Raw genomic sequence first — 17,427 nt, 5'->3', positions numbered from 1 at the left:
TTCTCAGAAACATCGAGAACTATCAGTTTTGCACAGCTCTTTAATGGTGTTCCTCTTCTATGTTCCACAAAAGAACACAATACAGTTTCAGCTACATTCACCATACACATGGGAAACATGAACAAGTGAGAAACAGCACAATGACAGTCCACATGAATGCCGAGCAGTGGTTGGGGGCCAGGGGAAACTTCCTATCATTATCTTCAGTACTCACAATGGGAGAGCTTCTTTGCACTCTACTACTCTCTGTATGTTCCCTCAGAATGTGTGAATGTAACTTAATGCTCATACACAGGAAGATCACCCATTACAATCTGAGGAACGGGGTGTAGTGCATTGTTGCATACAAAAATTTATTTCCTTCTGCACACTCCAGCACTCCATTTACTGTAAAGTTCACGACACAGGATGTCATTTAAATATGCATTAACATTTTAAAATACAGGGAAATTGAACCCATAACTTCGCGATTACATGTCAGTTACAATAGCTACTGTGCATCCAGAACTGTATACATTTGGTGATATTTTTATAATGATACTGTACCATATTTCTCAAATTTATAAAAAAGAGGATGAAAACTTAAGCACATTGGCACTTTGTATTCAAAGGAGAAATTGGGAGAGTGTTTATAAACAAAGCCAACATGCACCGATAAGAGGTAGACATAACGTCATGCAGAAAATTGGTCAGAGAAAACAACTGTGCACTGAGGTTTGAAATAAGAGTTTGTAAGCATGTAGCATGCTGGCCATCAAAACTATTGCTGTCTGTTAATGCCTTTTAGAATATCTTAAAGTTTCATTAGCAGTAGTATAGCACAAAATGTGTAATAAATAATTAGATTCTACTTCCAATGGCATAACAACACCCGTGAACTTGTGCTAAGACCTGGCCGGTCACCGCAACTATGTTTGTTTACATTAGGATTGGACTTAGGATGAATGGAGTAGAGTCTTGGAAATCTCATTCCTCTTTCTTAAGCCTCTATGATGTACCTTGTATTTTCCCAGTCACCCTATTAGTATGATCAAAGTTTTACTTTGTATGTTGCAGTTTCTTCCATCTGCTTCCTAAGGCTTTTACAAAAGCAAATAATGGAACGTTAGAGTTAACATCTTGTCAATTCTGAGAATGTTAGCAATGGAACATTAGTTCAGATTGGACAATGTTTGGCTCTTCAAACAAATCATTCTGCCATCTCAACTTGGGTTTTCTAAGGGTTCACAGAATATCTACAGGCGAATGGCAGAATGATTAGTTTGAAGAGCCAAACATTGTCCAATCTGAACAAGACTTAAACACCAGTGCAGAGTTTCAACAGCTTGGTTATCTCACTCCTCTTGATTCATTAGAATTCTTGGTAAACTATAATACACATTTTTAGAATCTAATACTAATGACCCATTAAAATTGCGGAAGTTCTATTTTTAATATCAGAATGTGAAACTCTGATACAGAATAAACTGTTCAAATGTAGAATGTAAATTTTTACATTACGTATGATGTAAGTTTCTGAAGAATCATCAGTGTCTGCTTACAGCAGTGAACAGATGATGTTTGAATAAAATTGCCTTTGATGTACGTGTGCAGACTGAAGCAATGAATGAAAATTTCTACCAAGGCCAGGAGTTGAACCCAGGTCTCATGCTCACTAGGCAGAAGTGGTAACCACTACACCATCCTCACAAAGTGGCTTTTTACAACTACAAGAACTACCCGAGCACACCTCCCTCCTCTGCAAATTCCCATTCACACCTCAGCCCACTTGGTATTCCCCTAATGAATGTGAATTTGGGTTGAGGAGTGAGATGTGCTAGGATAAACCATGTGGTTGTGCAAACCCAGTTTGGCAAGGTGGTATAGTGGTTAGCACATCTGCCTACTGATCAGGAGATCCGGGTTCGAATCCCAGCCCTGGTACAAATTTCCATTCGTCACTTCACTCTGGATACACACATCAGACGTTTGAGACTTGAAACTGTCTCTGGAACCATATTGCTTCATTTAATTATGGCATCCATTATAAATTTATGTAGTTTGCCATGGTTGCACCAGAATTCCTCAAGTGAATTACGCATATTTATTACGCTCACTTTTCTCCATAACCTTACAGGTGGAGCTCAAGTCAAGTATACAGACACTGGACTTCCAGGTGACGGAAGGTGGCAGTAACTTCAGTGTGGGCCAGAGGCAGCTGGTGTGTCTGGCGAGAGCCATACTTCGGAATAATAGGATCCTGGTGCTTGATGAAGCCACTGCCAACGTTGATCCAGAGTGAGTACCTCCATTGCTGTATCATTATTTATTACAAGACCTGTCATAAAATGAACTCTCTGGTGCTTTACATTCAAAGATTGATTGATGTTTGTTGGTAATTGACCAGATATTTGGTAATATTTGAGTCTCTTATAGAGGTACAAGATCTGATGTTTTCTTCCCCCTTGAGTTTTCAGATTTATTTAATTATACAGCTGACAAATCAAATGCAACACTTTGCACTATTCTCTACTTCCAAACAAATGAGGCACTTCCATTAATATTGCCTAAAAATGAAGATGGGTGGAAATATTGTGTCTCTACAGTCAATCCCTGACTTCAAATTCCTCTTTATTACCTTTACACAAGGACAGTTCACTTTTTAAGAAGGGTATTCATAAATCTGAAAACAAAGTTCTTATATATGTACCTTGTTCCCACACAAGCTGTGGCATCTGTAATAATCAGTATTTTGCATTATAGCTGCAGGTATTTTTATATGTGGTACCTTAATATGTACACGCATCAGTGTTTTGGTTGTTTTCACTTTGTATTGATCAGTCTTCCCACCAACACACCACAAACTTTATGAGCTGATTGTTCTGCACAGTCATTACTGTACCCTAATGTAGACGAGTCGTTTTGTGTCCATGCAGCCATATTTCAACACCTGACCTGCTGCCCAGGAAAAATGTACATTAATGGCTTGCTTGTGCCATTAGTACGTGGAGTTCTTATCTAACCTTAAAACCTTAAAAAAACTTACAACTTGTAATAGCTATAATTATTCATCTGCAAATGACTTGAGTACTGATGCTGTTGTTTAGTACACCACCCTCTGTCACCGTTAGAAGTATCTGCACTTATAGCCTTCACATCCTATGTACAGGGTGTTCATTTTAACTGAAGATATCGAGATATCTCGAAAATTACACATCGGATGAAAAATATTATAATTCCAATTTCTTTGTCTCAGAGTGGGACATCCAATGATATACCAAACTCAATCAGCACCCCACTTTGTGCATCGGTGGGAGAGGCAGCTTTGAAATTTCCAATGGTACCCCCATTTTTCATTGCAGATACAATTCTATGGCAAAATCTACATATGTTTTGTCTGAAGCATTTTCTTCCTTTTGCCACAGATGGCACAGAAGTCAAAGGAATTGAAATGGATCCACAATCATAACTTACGACATGCTGCTCAATGGCACTTGAATATCCAATGGCATGTGCGAACCCACCTCCATGCTGCGAGGGTAGGAGAGGCCAGTATTTTATAACTTCTAATTGGAAATCCCATATGCAACATTGTATTCCTCCAACATATAAAACACGCTATGGCTCGAGGAGAAAGCTACAGTACTTTGCCAATTAGAATAAGTGTTCAAATGTAGTACCATCAACTTCAGTACACTCAGCGATCTGCTATTGAAATTGCTGCAGGACAGAAGCATATCTGTGAGAATGTCAGCACAGGTTGACCACACTTCATGCCTGTTGGCACTTGTGTTACATCTTAAATATCCCCACAGAAAAAAATCCAGTGGCGTCAAATCCGGTGACCTAGCTGGGCAATTAAGAGGGCCACCTCTGCCGATCCATCAACTGGTGTAAACACTGTATAATACCTCCTGTGATTCAGTTACATAATGCACTGGGCAGTCATCATGCTAAAAGCACATAGGCTGTTAAACATCCAGGGCAACATCCTTCAGTAGTACTGGCAGCTCCTGTCCCAGAAGTGTTCAATATTTGCTTCCATTCAATGTACCACTGATAAAATAAGGACCAGTGAATTTACTCTCCATGATGCCACACCATAGGTTAACCAACCAAGAAAGTTGATTGTCAACTTGCAGTAACAAGTAGGGATTGTCTACACTACAATAATGCACATTATGCTGATTAATGCCACAATGGTTTGGAAAAGTAGACTCATCACAAAATAGTACCTTGGCTGAGAATGTGGGGGTTGTTTACATTTGTTGACATGCCCACTCACACAGTGCTACCTGATTATGGAAATTGGTGTCAGGAAGTTCTCCATGGATTGATACGTGGTATCAATGATGCTTAGGACAATACAGTATTGTGACAATACTGCCTAAGGACATACGGGCACTTATCCAATAAACACTGTGCTAGTATTGTAATGTTTATATCCACCATCTGTTCTACATCTGTGTCAAATGTGAACTCTGGTTGCAGTGTACTGCCTATTATTAAAGGTCGTAACTTGCTTACACGGACATGGTGGCACATCGAGTAGTGTCCTGTTCGATATGTCGAGGAATATAATGTTATGAAAGATGTTTCCAATTAGAAGTTATGAAATACTGGCCTGTCCTAACCCTGCAGCATGGAGGTGGAGTCCCATGTACCATTGGATATTCGAGGGCCATTGATTAGCATGTAGTAAATTGCGATTGTGTAACCATTTCTATTCCTCCAATTACTGTGCCATCTGTGGTGAAAGTAATAAAATACTTCAGACAAAAGATATGTAGATTTTGCCATAGAATCTTAGTCTCCAATGAAAAACGGTGAAGGCTACAAAGTTGCCTCTCGCCACCCATGAATGGGGTGGGGTGGTGGATCGAGTGTTATTTAAATAAAAATCTACAATCAGTAAAATAGCTTTTAAAAACAAGTAAGAAATCAAAAAATTTGTCGAATATTAAGGATAAAATGAGAATAACAGTTGATGTCAGCTAAAAATCTTTTAAACAATTAAGAAACTAAGCAATTTGTCAAACATTAACAGATATCTGAAGTCAGCCAAGGTGCATATCAATGATCAAAACCTTAACATTTTTAAATTGTCTTTTAAATATAATATCTTAAATGTTTGCACTAAATTTGGTAACAACAGTTGCAACACGCCTGTTATTGACATGAGTGCAGAACCATGAGAAGTTATAAGATACAGTTCAATCAGGGTACCTGACAGCAGCATGGATGGTGGAACTTGCCACCCACAGGTGTGCTGGTGGATGGGGCAGGTTCTGTAAAACATGAACTACAAGAGGCTAAGAACTAACCTTAGAAAACTAGTAACAGTGCACTTTTTTACAAACGGTGGCACATATTTCATTACATTACCATTTAAGAGCCAAACATAAATAAATAAAAAACAAACATCTATACAATCAGCAAATATGATGATAAGCAACAAAGCACTTAACTGAGTAGCACTCTGATCACAGGAATGAAAAAAACCAATAAGGCTTACATGCCTCCACAATTAATTGTAAAACAGTTACTTGTCCTAATTATGCAGCAGGAACAGCTATTACACACTATTTTGAAATGGAAGAAAAATCACTGACTTTTAACATGTTTTCCAGTAAGAAGCTAGCCATAAGTAATGAATTGGGCAGCACTTACTAACGTAAACTCAGCTGTTTAAAATAGCTAAGCTACCAAACCACAGCTGTCAAACGTGGCTTACCAGGCTGCTTGTGACACCTACAGTGGAAAAGTACATTCTTATATTAGGAGAATTTAGTACGAAAAATCTCAAGGTGGGTGAACTATCAACACCACCAAAATGTTTTACAAATACATAATTAAAATGAAGTGTACGGCAATCTGATTAAATTAGACTCACCCCACTAAAAAGTTTTACACATGCTTATATGAGTACAATGAAAAGGCACTCTGATTAAATTAGACTTCACTGTATTTAAAAGGAAGAACAGTACACAGCTCAGCCCTCAACATGGTCTATGGTAAGCCACTCGAAATACAAACAATTTAAACAGGTAGTTATGATTATCATAACTCCACTAGCTATGAACACAGACCATTCAACTTAAACGCATTTCATGAACAGTTGTGATTAAGTGTTTGTAATGAAACAGAGTTGCTTCCAGTAAGGTACACTTCAGTTCTTTCAGAGTGAACCCCCATAAACAACAAGCACAGCAGACCTTGTGGAAAGGAGAAACTGGTCACAGCACTACAACTTTAGAACAAGGCATAGAAGCCACCGAAAGAATCTCACCAAAAATATTTGATGAACTGGTAATGAAGTGGCAGTCAAATCTCCACTCACTTGGCACAAGCACATTTCCAGAGTCCTTTCATTACCACAGCCAACCAAAAACACCATTTCCACAGAATGGAGTCTGTGCTCTGCAAAAACCATTTACTATCGCGTGATCTTAGGCATTCCCGGCGAATTAACTGTTTGTACTGTTCTCTGGTCTCCAGCTGGGTTCAGTCATTTTCAAACCACAATATTTTGACAGTGATCCTCGCCGTGATCTTCAGGTAATACCTGCAGGTATCACCTGAAGATGACGGCAAGGAGGTATCGCCTGAAGATGACGGCAAGGAATGCTGTTGAAATATCGTGGCTTGAAAATGAGTGCACCCAGCTGGAGACCCGAGAACAGTACAAACATTTAGTATCGCCTCGAGACAGTAGAGGTAAAGTGGCCTCACACCCTGCAAGAACCCCTTCCAATTTGGCGTGCAAGTTCCAACTGTCAGTCTTCGTGCCAGTCAAAACTGTTCACGTAGAGAACAACCAAAGATTGTGCCCTGCTTCCGTAATCTAACAATCGACTGATCAATGTGAGCCGGTATGGCTCAAAGGCATATTATACTCAAGGTGAATCCTATTCTAAAATAAAAATATTGTATCTTCTACAGGTTGTTGCATGGAATAAGCTGTATCACATGGTGGCATATTTCAGTAAAAGTACAAATTTCAGCAGTATTTACTGGTGAGGGACAGTAATGGGTGACTTGAGGGACCAGAATTCAGGCTTTTGTGGATCTCAACATGTAAGAAACTGAAGGAAAGGAAAAGCGTTCTTTGCCGCAATCCGATAGAAATGTGGGCCTGCTGTGAATCATGTGGTTGGATTTTGTTTCGTAAGATGCAGTACAATATGTATGTTGAAGAAAATGTAGTAGGCTAGCTAAGAGTGACAACAGTAGTCAGCATGAGATTCATCATTGTCACTTACTGGAAATATGTTGCTTATCTTCATTTCAGAGTATGGCCATACGGACATTTGACAGTATATGATTCTGCTGATGCCTTGGAGATTTACACTGTATGTTTGGCAGTTACTGTGGTACTGTGAGCTGAGACTTGCTCATATTTCATGGAAATTGTAGAGTTAATGATCACAGTCATCTCTCATCACTTCTGAAACTCGGTGCAGAAGTGATGACCACTTGATAAAAAGCCCCGACACAAGTTTATGGTCAGGTTGTAAGCTATCCTAAGTAAAGCGTTCAATACTACAGCCTATACACTGTCTTGAAGAATCAGATTGCGACTCTGAGAGTCTCTATTGATACATAATCGGTTCATTTACAGCGAGAAATGTTCCAGAAGAGGTTTAAGCACATGCCTGTGATTAATTAATACATCAGTGATGTGTGTAGTCCCTACTAGCTGTGGTAACTAATTTCTAATGAGTCTTAACGTAAGAGGTCAATGTATGAGGGCTGTTGGGGAGGCGAGGAAAGATCAGTCACAAAATGGAAACCACAGTCAAAATCTGATGAAGGTTTGCACAGATGTGTTGACCAGTGTCTCTAGTATGTCAGTAGTGTCACATCACTTGTCTCAGTTCTGAGCACACAGCAAGCACATAAAGATGACTAGAAAATAGTATGGGTGCCTGCTGGTAGATTTCACCCAATTTTATGCAGCCCCACATCTATATAACTATCATGCATTTACTTCTTCACAACAGGGGCAATGAGAATGGCCCTGCAGCATTTTCGATGGGAAGTTTTTGATCACCCCCATACAGCCCGGACTTGGCTACTTCTAATTTTCATCTCTGTTCAGATGATTCACTAGCTATGAAGCCCACATTTTTGCACAGACAGTAAGCTGCATCCTAGCAGAGAAAATGATCAAAAGCATTGGAGGCTGCCTTCTATGATGACGGTATCAGAAAGTTGGTACAACACTGCGACAGTTATCTAATTCAGAGTAGTAGTTGGAAGATGTAGCAAACTGTTGCTGATAAAACAGTTTTCATGTCCACCGTGGTTTCCATTTTGTAACCAATCATTCCTTACTTTCAAATAGCCTCTGCATTTAGGAAGTGGAAAACTACTTTTGGAGAGGAAAAAGAAGGACTTTGTTTTGTAGAACTGTACCAAGTGTTTTATTTTTCACAAAGCAAATTATACATCTACAAACTTGTCAGCCAGCATCTCCATCTATTTTAATTAAAGGATGAAATTTGCCATGGTGCTTATCTGTTCTAGTGCCATTCAGGTGCATGACATATATTTCCAAACATGGTTCAAAATTACCCAAGTCATGATCTTCTGTATTTACAGCTAGCACACAGTAACTCCTTTCGTCTCTAAAAATCACTAAATCCAACAACACTGTGACAGATATATATCAAGCTCCTGCATGAAAACCACTGCAGGTGTGCTTAGAGGTCTGCCCCAGTATTCAATCTACACTATGCGATCAAAAGTATTTGGACATGTGGCTGAAAATAACTTACAATTTCACAGTGCTCTCCATCGGTAATGCTGGAATTCAATGTGGTGTTGGTGCACCCTTAGCCTTGATGACAGCTTCCACTCTCGTAGGCACATCTTCAGTCAGGTGCTGGAAGGTGTCTTGGGGAATGACAGTCAATTCTTCACGGAGTGCTGCACTCAGGAGAGGTATCAATGTTGGTCTGTCAGGCCTGCAATGAAGTCGGCATTCCAAAACATCCCAAAAGTGTTCTATATGATTCATGTCAGTACTGTGTGCAGGCCACTCCATTATAGGGATGTTATTGCCATGTAACCACTCCGCCACAGGCCATGCATTACGAGCAGGTGCTCTTATCACGTTAAAAGATGCAGTCGCCATCCCCAAATTTCTCTTCAACATTGTAAGCAAGAAGGTACTTGAAACATCAATGTAGGCCTGTGCTGTGATAGTGCCTCACAAAACAACAAAGGGGTGCAAGCCCTCTCCATGAAAAACATGACCACACCATAACACCACTGCCACCGAATTTTACTGTTAGCACTACACACACTGGCAGATGACATTTACCAGGCATTCGCCATACCCACACCCTACCATCAGATCGCCACTGTGATTCATCACTCCACACAACATTTTTCCACTGTTCAATCGTCCAATGTTTATGCTCTATACACCAAGCGAGGCATCGTTTGGCATTTACCGGCATGATTTGTGGCTTATGAGCAGCCGCTTGACCATGAAATCCAAGTTTTCTCACCTCCCACCTAACCATCATAATACTTGCAGCAGATCCTGATGCAGTTTGGAATTCCTGTGTGATGGTCTGGACAGAAGTCTGCCTCTTACACATTACGACCCCCTTCAACTGTCGGTGGTCTCCATCAGTCAACAGACGAGGTAGGCCTGTTTGCTTTTGTGCTGTACGTGTCCCTCCATATTTCCACTTCACTATCACATTGGGAATAGTGGACCTAGGGATGTTTAGGAGTGTGGAAATCTTGGTACAGACATATGACAAATGACACCCAATCACTTGACCATGTTCCAAGTCCATGAGTTGTGCAGAGTGCCCCATTCTGCTCTTTCACAATGTCTAATGACTACTGAGGTCACTGATCTAGAGTACCTGGCGGTAGGTGGCAGCACAATGCACCTAATATGAAAAACATATGTTTTTGGGGGTTTCTGGATACTTTTGATCACATAGTGTAAATTAAACTTATTTACATTATTTGTGGAACAAACTGCAGTTTAATGAGCATCTTAGTGTACTGGTTTGCATTTGGTTTCTGCTACTACTAAATCGTGATATTTCACTAAATTATAGACAGTTTCAGGGAGGAGGAAACAAAATAAAATTTCATGGGTTGAGAGAGTATGTGACATTACTGCAGTGATTACAGAATGGAGTCAGATTTATGAAGAACTTGGCAGTGTCAGTCCATTTATCAGTACGACATTGTGCCCTGTCTTGTGTGTAAGCATGCTGTGATTTGATTGAGAAGGGTGTCATAAATCCATTGTATCCCCATCTGAGCCAAGCAAAGCAAGTTCTTGTTATCAGGCTGCAGCATGTAAAGTATGTTACAATGGAGTGCGACTCCAGATTTTATGTATGTGACATAGGAATGTGATGGGTACGATATGTAATACACGGCATAACAAATGTGCTTGATAATGTCTCACTACCAGAATTAACTAACAGCATGATTTTAATGAAGCACAATACAGCCTACAGTGGACAATGTATGCTTTTATTTCTTATCACATACACCTCACTGATGCTGTGTATGTGAACAAAGTTACACTGACATCCCAGCATGTCTTGTAGGTGTCGCACATTTTTTGTCAGGTAGTGTCTATTAATGAATTGTGTAACAAAAAATAACTATAGGAATCTTTATACAGAACCTCAGAAACACATCCAGCCCATCTCTGATTTTAGAGTTTGAAATACGAGACGAACATTTGTCACACAAAAGGTTCTGGCTAGCAGGTGTGTAAATAAGTATTGGAGAAGTTCTGTAAAGAGTAATGTAAAATTTTATCCAATGTTACATTGTCGAATTATTACTGTTTTTGGGGGGAAACGATAAAAACTACTCAAAATGGTACCAAAACATGTAAATAATTCTTCTTTACAGGAAACTAACTAAATCAGGGTTTTTGTACACTAATATGACCTAGTTTCTACCATAGAAGTAAGAATACAATTTGATGTTAGATTTATGTCCACTCAGATGCTTAATCAAGTTCACAATGTAGCTCAAGTCAAATTTGTTTTATATTTCAGGACAGATGCTCTCATTCAGGCCACAATTCGCAGAAAATTTAAACACTGTACGGTCCTGACCATAGCTCACAGACTTAACACAATTATGGATTCAGATAAAGTTCTCGTAATGGATGCTGGAACGATGGTTGTAAGTTGCACTATTTTCATTCAGCAAGTTCTTGTAATTAATAAGTATCTCAAAAATTATGGTCTCATAAATTCATTTAATAAAAGTAGTGTCTCATAAGTTCCTTCAGTATGTACTTATTTTCAAAACCTGCCATGTAAAAACGTATGTTGTGTTAAATATATTATCTTTAAGAATGCTCCTTAATTTGAATATCAGAAGCAAGTCATCATTTGCTTTGGGCTATTGCCCCACTTCAAAGTGGGGTCGCCCTTGTTGCTATGGAATTGGCGATGTTAGCATCGGAGGGTGGCTGGAAGCCCTTTCTGTTGCCACCCTGTACCTCCCCGGGACAGAAGTAGTATGCCCAAGCTGTCTGCGTCTAGTGTAAGCCATGAATGAAATAATGCAAATGTTTTAAAATGTCTGTGAGCCATGTAACTGAAGCGGGACATGGGGACCAGCCCGGTATTCACCTAGTGGGATGTGAGAAACCACATCCAGACTGGCTGGCACACCGGTCCTCATCGTTAATCGATCGGATGGATTCGATCTGGGGCCGGCGCACCTACCCGATTCCAGGAAGTAGCACCTTAGCAGCCTCGGCTACCCTAGCAGGTTGAATATCAGAAGCAAGTGAATCACACAAATGAATTTTAGATGTTGAGATATCTTTATGCCCTGCAAAATTGCACACAAATTTATGTTACCCATGAGTTGTTCATGGAGCAGAATCTAAGAAAGAGATAAAATTTTCTCTGACAATAGAATATGACATTATTATATATAGAAAGCGTGTAATATTACCTGGCTATTTATTACCACTTAGAAGAGGTGGAACAGGGAGCTCAAGAGAAGAAGGTTTCCAAACCTACATCCTGCAGTCCTGAGAAGTAATTCCCACAGAAATGGGTTTCTGTAAATTACCTAATGTGGCTGCCATTATAGTTGCTTCATCCACATACAGCTGTTGCCACCTTGCAACTTTTTCTACTTAGTTAGTGGACTGTGTGTTGCATTCACCTGGAAGAATTACATTTTTCGGATTTGATATGACATTACTATAAGAACAAAATTTTAGATCTTTTTTATTATCAGAAACTGGGTAGTTGCATTTTTAAAAATGATCTTTCAGTCTTATAAATGTTGCCTCACTCTGCTCACTTTTATATAATGCCTAATGTAGGTATCATAATTTAATGTCAGCCACAGCAACTTGTGTGTGAGAAATTATGTAATGGCTAACAACAAAGACATTTTCCACAAACATAATCTTCATCATCAGCTACATGCCATCCACTGCACAGTCGTGTTACTCCTGCATGTTTTCTGATGCCATCTGCACATCTGCCAATTATGACCTGGTTACATGTGTCAACCACCTTAATATTGATTCCATTATGGGTTTTAATATGACCAGGTTAAATAAACAAATCAAGCAGTAAATAATGACAGCTTTGAGCACACTAATGTTTAGTTATATCTTGCCTACTAATTTCAACATGTGTCTTCCCAATTTTTGCTCAATAATCTACAGTATTTGTATGCTTTTACATATTTTCAGAGAACTTCTTATAAAATGAGTCATAGAGTATAAAACTTTGTACAAATCAAATATCTCTTCCAGGAATATGACCATCCACACATACTTTTGAGAAATCCAACTGGCTTCCTGTCGAAACTTGTACAAGAAACAGGAAATGCCATGGCTGAACAATTAAGAAATGTCGCAAAGCGGGTAAGTCTTTTAAAATGGATTGTTCATTCTAATTACTCTTAATATAGTTGGAACCCTGACACGTAAGTGTATTTCCTTTGTTTTCCAGAGCTACAGTGAATTACATGGACTGCAAGAAGGTCTTGTGGAAGGGCAAACAACAAAGTTGTGAATTACCATTGAAGCAAGAGTGTGCTTTAATTACTGTACCATGATTAAGAGCTGCTGTTAAAGAGTGGATCAAAGTCAGTGGACTCAGATACTTTTGGAGATCTTAGAAAGAATTGCTACTGCTAAGGTCATCAAAGATGCTACAGCAGATTGTATAAATGACAGATGTGTTGTTTCAATAAGCAGCTAGTAGCACAAATGTAATTTTCAGTGTGGATTTGATATGAATAAATTCAAAATATTGTTTGACAAATAAAATACGTAATGTTCCAGATGTACCAGGTGCTGCTTATACGGAATGGTTTCCTTGGAGCCAAATATTTCATGATAAAATCTCCAGATACAATGGCATAGTAATTAATATTCAGAGGCTAATGTATACTATATTCTCTACATGATCTCGCATTTTATATACCAAAGATAAGTAATACTTCATAAGTGAATTGCTATAATATAGATTAGAGAAAACACTGAATGTGATGACACAGTCATAATAGAAAAACACAAGATGTAAAGACAAAGTGAAATTAGATAAATGTACAGTGATGACAATGGTACCAGCAGGTGGAATTTTGAGTAAAAAGTTGTATTTGATGGTTTACATAAGAGACTGATGTATTAAATTTTATCAATTAATTGTGTGTCAAAACTTTTTAAATTAAACCTCTTTGGTCAAGATTTGTTCAAAAAGTAGTAGTAGATTGTTTGTACAAGAAACTGATTTACTTTATTTTATCAGTTAATTGAGTGACAAATTGTTAAATCAAATAAGTGGGTAAATTTTGTGTAAAAAGTAGCACCTGACTGTATCAAAAAATGATGTAAAAAATTTTGTCAGTTAATTGTGTGACAAGAGTATTCAGATCACTTTGATAAATTTTGTGCAAAATGTAGCACTTAACTGTTTGTATAAAAAGCTGATCTACGAAACTTTATCAACTAATTGTTTGGAAATACTATTTAAATTAAACCCTTTGCATAAGAAATATTTAGCTGTTATTTGTACCTCATGCAGTCATTGAAAATACTCATAGTTTCATAATTGTTTAAGCAGTTGTAACACATATTTGATAAACAGATCACAATTGTTGAAAAGAGGAAGTAGACAACTTTTTGTATTAAGCTAACTGTATACATAAGATACATACAGAAGCCTGTTTTGTTGATATTCACATTTCATCCAAATCACAATTGCATGTTACTTGAGATTACTGCCACTAAAGTGAGATGAACAACTACACTAGTTTTAACTGACTGTGACACAGTCGATTTTCACAAGAGTGATCCAGGAGGTGCAGAAATTTTTTCAGATATGTTCAGTCTATAATCATAAAAAACTGTCCTCACCATACTAAATTCAAGAAAATTCCTTGTATCTGATGAGAATAAAAAGACACAATTATGAACATCATTTTAAATTACAGAAACACAAATATTCAAGTGTGATACAGAGTACTTTTTTCATAAATCGCAAAATTAAGAAGACATATCCAAATTCAGACAGGCAGATTAGATTTCTCACAAACTCTAAAGTTGGATCCAAGTGGCATATTCAGAAATCATATGCAAGGACAACTAGCCATCATCGAAAACTGGACAAAAATGTTGCACCAAAGTCAAGATTTTCTAGGATCTGAGGACGCATCTGATTTCAACAGTTCTCCCATAATTTCCTTCAGGGTTCCTCACACTCCTTCTATGGAAGACCTACAGTATTGTCTATCGCTCTATTTCTATGTCTGTACTTGTTTTGGGCAGGCCTCCTCAGACGTGGTTCTTGTTCATTCTGGCACAGTCTTCATAGCATCAATTTGATAGGTGACTTGCTGTTTTTACATAACTATTGCAATTGTTATTTTATGAACCATGTTTTTTGAAAACCAGTGACTGTGACATTAATGATTTAAATAATAAAACACTGCTTTAGTTACCTTTTTCCATGTATATCATGACCCATTTGAAGACCTTATTTCCATTTTAAAGTGCAACCTTTAGTATTGGTGTAGTAAAGAGGATGCAGAATGGCACATGCACACAGGCATCAATTAAAATATCAATGTAAATAGCTGAACTTTGAAATGGGAATAAGTTTCAGAAACGCATCATACTATGTGTGAAAAACGTAACTGGTGCAGTGTTATATTATTTACTAAATATTTTTGTATTCTGCAATTGTGCATGGACATCAGCTGTTTGTGACACACAAAAATTTATGAGAGACCAGTAATCGCACCCAGATTTCCCGCTTATCGCTAGTGGTTGTCTTAACAACTTCGGCTATCCTAGCACACCACATGGGCCGAACCAGACTTCAACACCTGATGTCACTGTGTAGTTGCAGAATGTGAAACAATTTTGTAATGTTTATCACAGCTATAATTGGGAGTGACTGCGTCTCTTCCTTCAGATATGCATGCATGTTTGAAGGATGTTGTATTGTGAAGATTCAGACATAATAAAAAATACAGACATTGTACCCATCAATGTTATATTATTTAAATCATACTATAGTTCACTATCACTTCTAAGTATTTCATGAGCATTCTCTTAGAAACTTGAGATCAATGTTACATATATGCATATGTTTTCCTTCCTCATATTTTCATTTTATGTGCCTATTTCATCACTGTCATTCTTTTAATATTGATTTGCTGTGAACTTCAGTAAAACATACTTTGTGTGCATTGTTCACCAAGTTTCCAACACTTATGCCGTCTGGATTATGCATATAAATAATCAGAAGAATTCTGGAGGGGAGTTAGTCTTGGCAAGGAGTTGCTGACCGATTGCTAACTGTTTATACTTTAATCTGAATGTACAACAAAACTTATGAAATATCTTAACTATTTTGTAGCCATTTTTCTGTCAAACCCATGTGATGAGCAGTCTTACTCAAAATAAACAGCCAAAAATTAAATAACTTAGAAGAAAAACATACATAAAGGAATCTTAAACAAACTTTTAATTTTATATTAAGGTAATGATCGACCTTTCACAAGCACAGTGCAAAATATGTCTTCAGGTTTCAGAAGGAAACAGGTTAGCTAATATTAGCAAAGGGTGCCTGCAAAACTGGCATATCTCTATTGTAAACAAGTTTGCCTTACAGGGAAACACTAGTGCACAGCATATGTATATCCCATCTGTGAGATATGAACTAGCTCTAAAATCTAAGATTACGCCTCCAAAAGCATTACATTTTGAAATATTGTGATTCTTGACTCGCTAGTTTGGAGAATTAATTTGAGAATAAAGCTGACAGTGAAACTGTATTCACCAGCAAACAATGACACAGATACAAAAGAACTGAAATAATATGTAAAATGTAAACATCCCCAAGCTGTGGCTAATTCATGTCTCTGGCATATCCTTTCTTCAAGTAGTGGTAGTTCTGCAAGGTTCTGTGAAGTTTGAAAGGTAAGAGACGAGGTACTAGCAGAATTGAGGCTATGGGGATGGGTCATGAGTTGTGCTTGGGTAGCTCAGTTGGTAGAGCATTTGCCAGCGAAAGGCAAAGGTCCCGAGTTCGAGTCTCGGTAGACAGTTTTAATCTGCCAGGAAGTTTCATATCAGCACACACTCTGCTGTAGAGTGAAAATCTCATTAAAGGAGACTAAGTTCAATTTCAATTTGAACATGCACATGTCATGGGATTTACTCCACCTGACAACAATGATAAAAAAAGCCTTCACATTAGTGTAGTCAGATAGGTATAAAAAATGTTAATTAATCTACGAGCATGTTCTGAGCATGATGCAGCAGGATAAAAAACAGCAGCCAGCATCCACCACCTCATTATGATACAAAATTTGTCCCTAGGTGGATGCTTCTGCCTCACCATGTTATCAATAAATAGGACATCCATGACAACTCACCTGACTGGGCCACACTGAAAAAGTGACTAGACCATACCAGATAGGGCACGTGTGCATTGTCTAGGTGGGCAGAGAGTTGGCAACCCATCTAACTGCTCTTTGGAAAAAAACAGTGATATGACATGTTGCCAGCCCATGAAATGAGTCGATGCAAATAGCAGATATGTTTCAAAGCAAATGGAATGTTGCTGTTACCTGTGCTAGTATGTAACAAGCCTCTTGAAATCTTAATGTGCCTCAGCATTCTTTCTGCAAAGTCACATTACTTCGAATTATAAAGCAATTCTTTTCTTTTTTCTTGTTTCATTGATGCGAAACATAAAGCTGTAACAAACAAAAAACATACATTTTATGCCTCCATTATGTTGCTCACTTGGTATAAGGGTGGCTTCATCTAGTAGCCAGAAACAAGAAACAGATGTCTCATACCAGAAAGAGGTAGGCTACCTCAATTCTTGCTCAAAAATGTTCTCAATCTTCTTCTTCCTTGCTCTTCTCCTTTGTTCCCCACCTACTTTGCCA

General features: G+C 38.2%; 1 protein-coding gene across 2 annotated transcripts in view; it reads left to right on the top strand.

The window, feature by feature from the left end:
• Positions 1 to 15,971, top strand: part of LOC126334845 (ATP-binding cassette sub-family C member 4-like) — a 357,709-nt gene extending 341,738 nt beyond the window's left edge. For both annotated transcript variants that reach the window (XM_049997512.1, XM_049997513.1), the window contains exons 23-26: positions 2,117 to 2,277; positions 11,034 to 11,163; positions 12,770 to 12,880; positions 12,969 to 15,971. In XM_049997512.1, the coding sequence (XP_049853469.1) occupies positions 2,117 to 2,277; positions 11,034 to 11,163; positions 12,770 to 12,880; positions 12,969 to 13,031 (465 nt within the window). In that variant the 3' untranslated portion in view covers positions 13,032 to 15,971. The remainder of the gene's footprint in view (positions 1 to 2,116; positions 2,278 to 11,033; positions 11,164 to 12,769; positions 12,881 to 12,968) is intronic.
• Positions 15,972 to 17,427: the final 1,456 nt, after the last annotated feature.

This window comes from Schistocerca gregaria, chromosome 2, assembly GCF_023897955.1.
Source record: "Schistocerca gregaria isolate iqSchGreg1 chromosome 2, iqSchGreg1.2, whole genome shotgun sequence".
NCBI lineage: Eukaryota > Metazoa > Arthropoda > Insecta > Orthoptera > Acrididae > Schistocerca > Schistocerca gregaria.
This window is presented reverse-complemented; position numbering and strand designations above follow the sequence as displayed.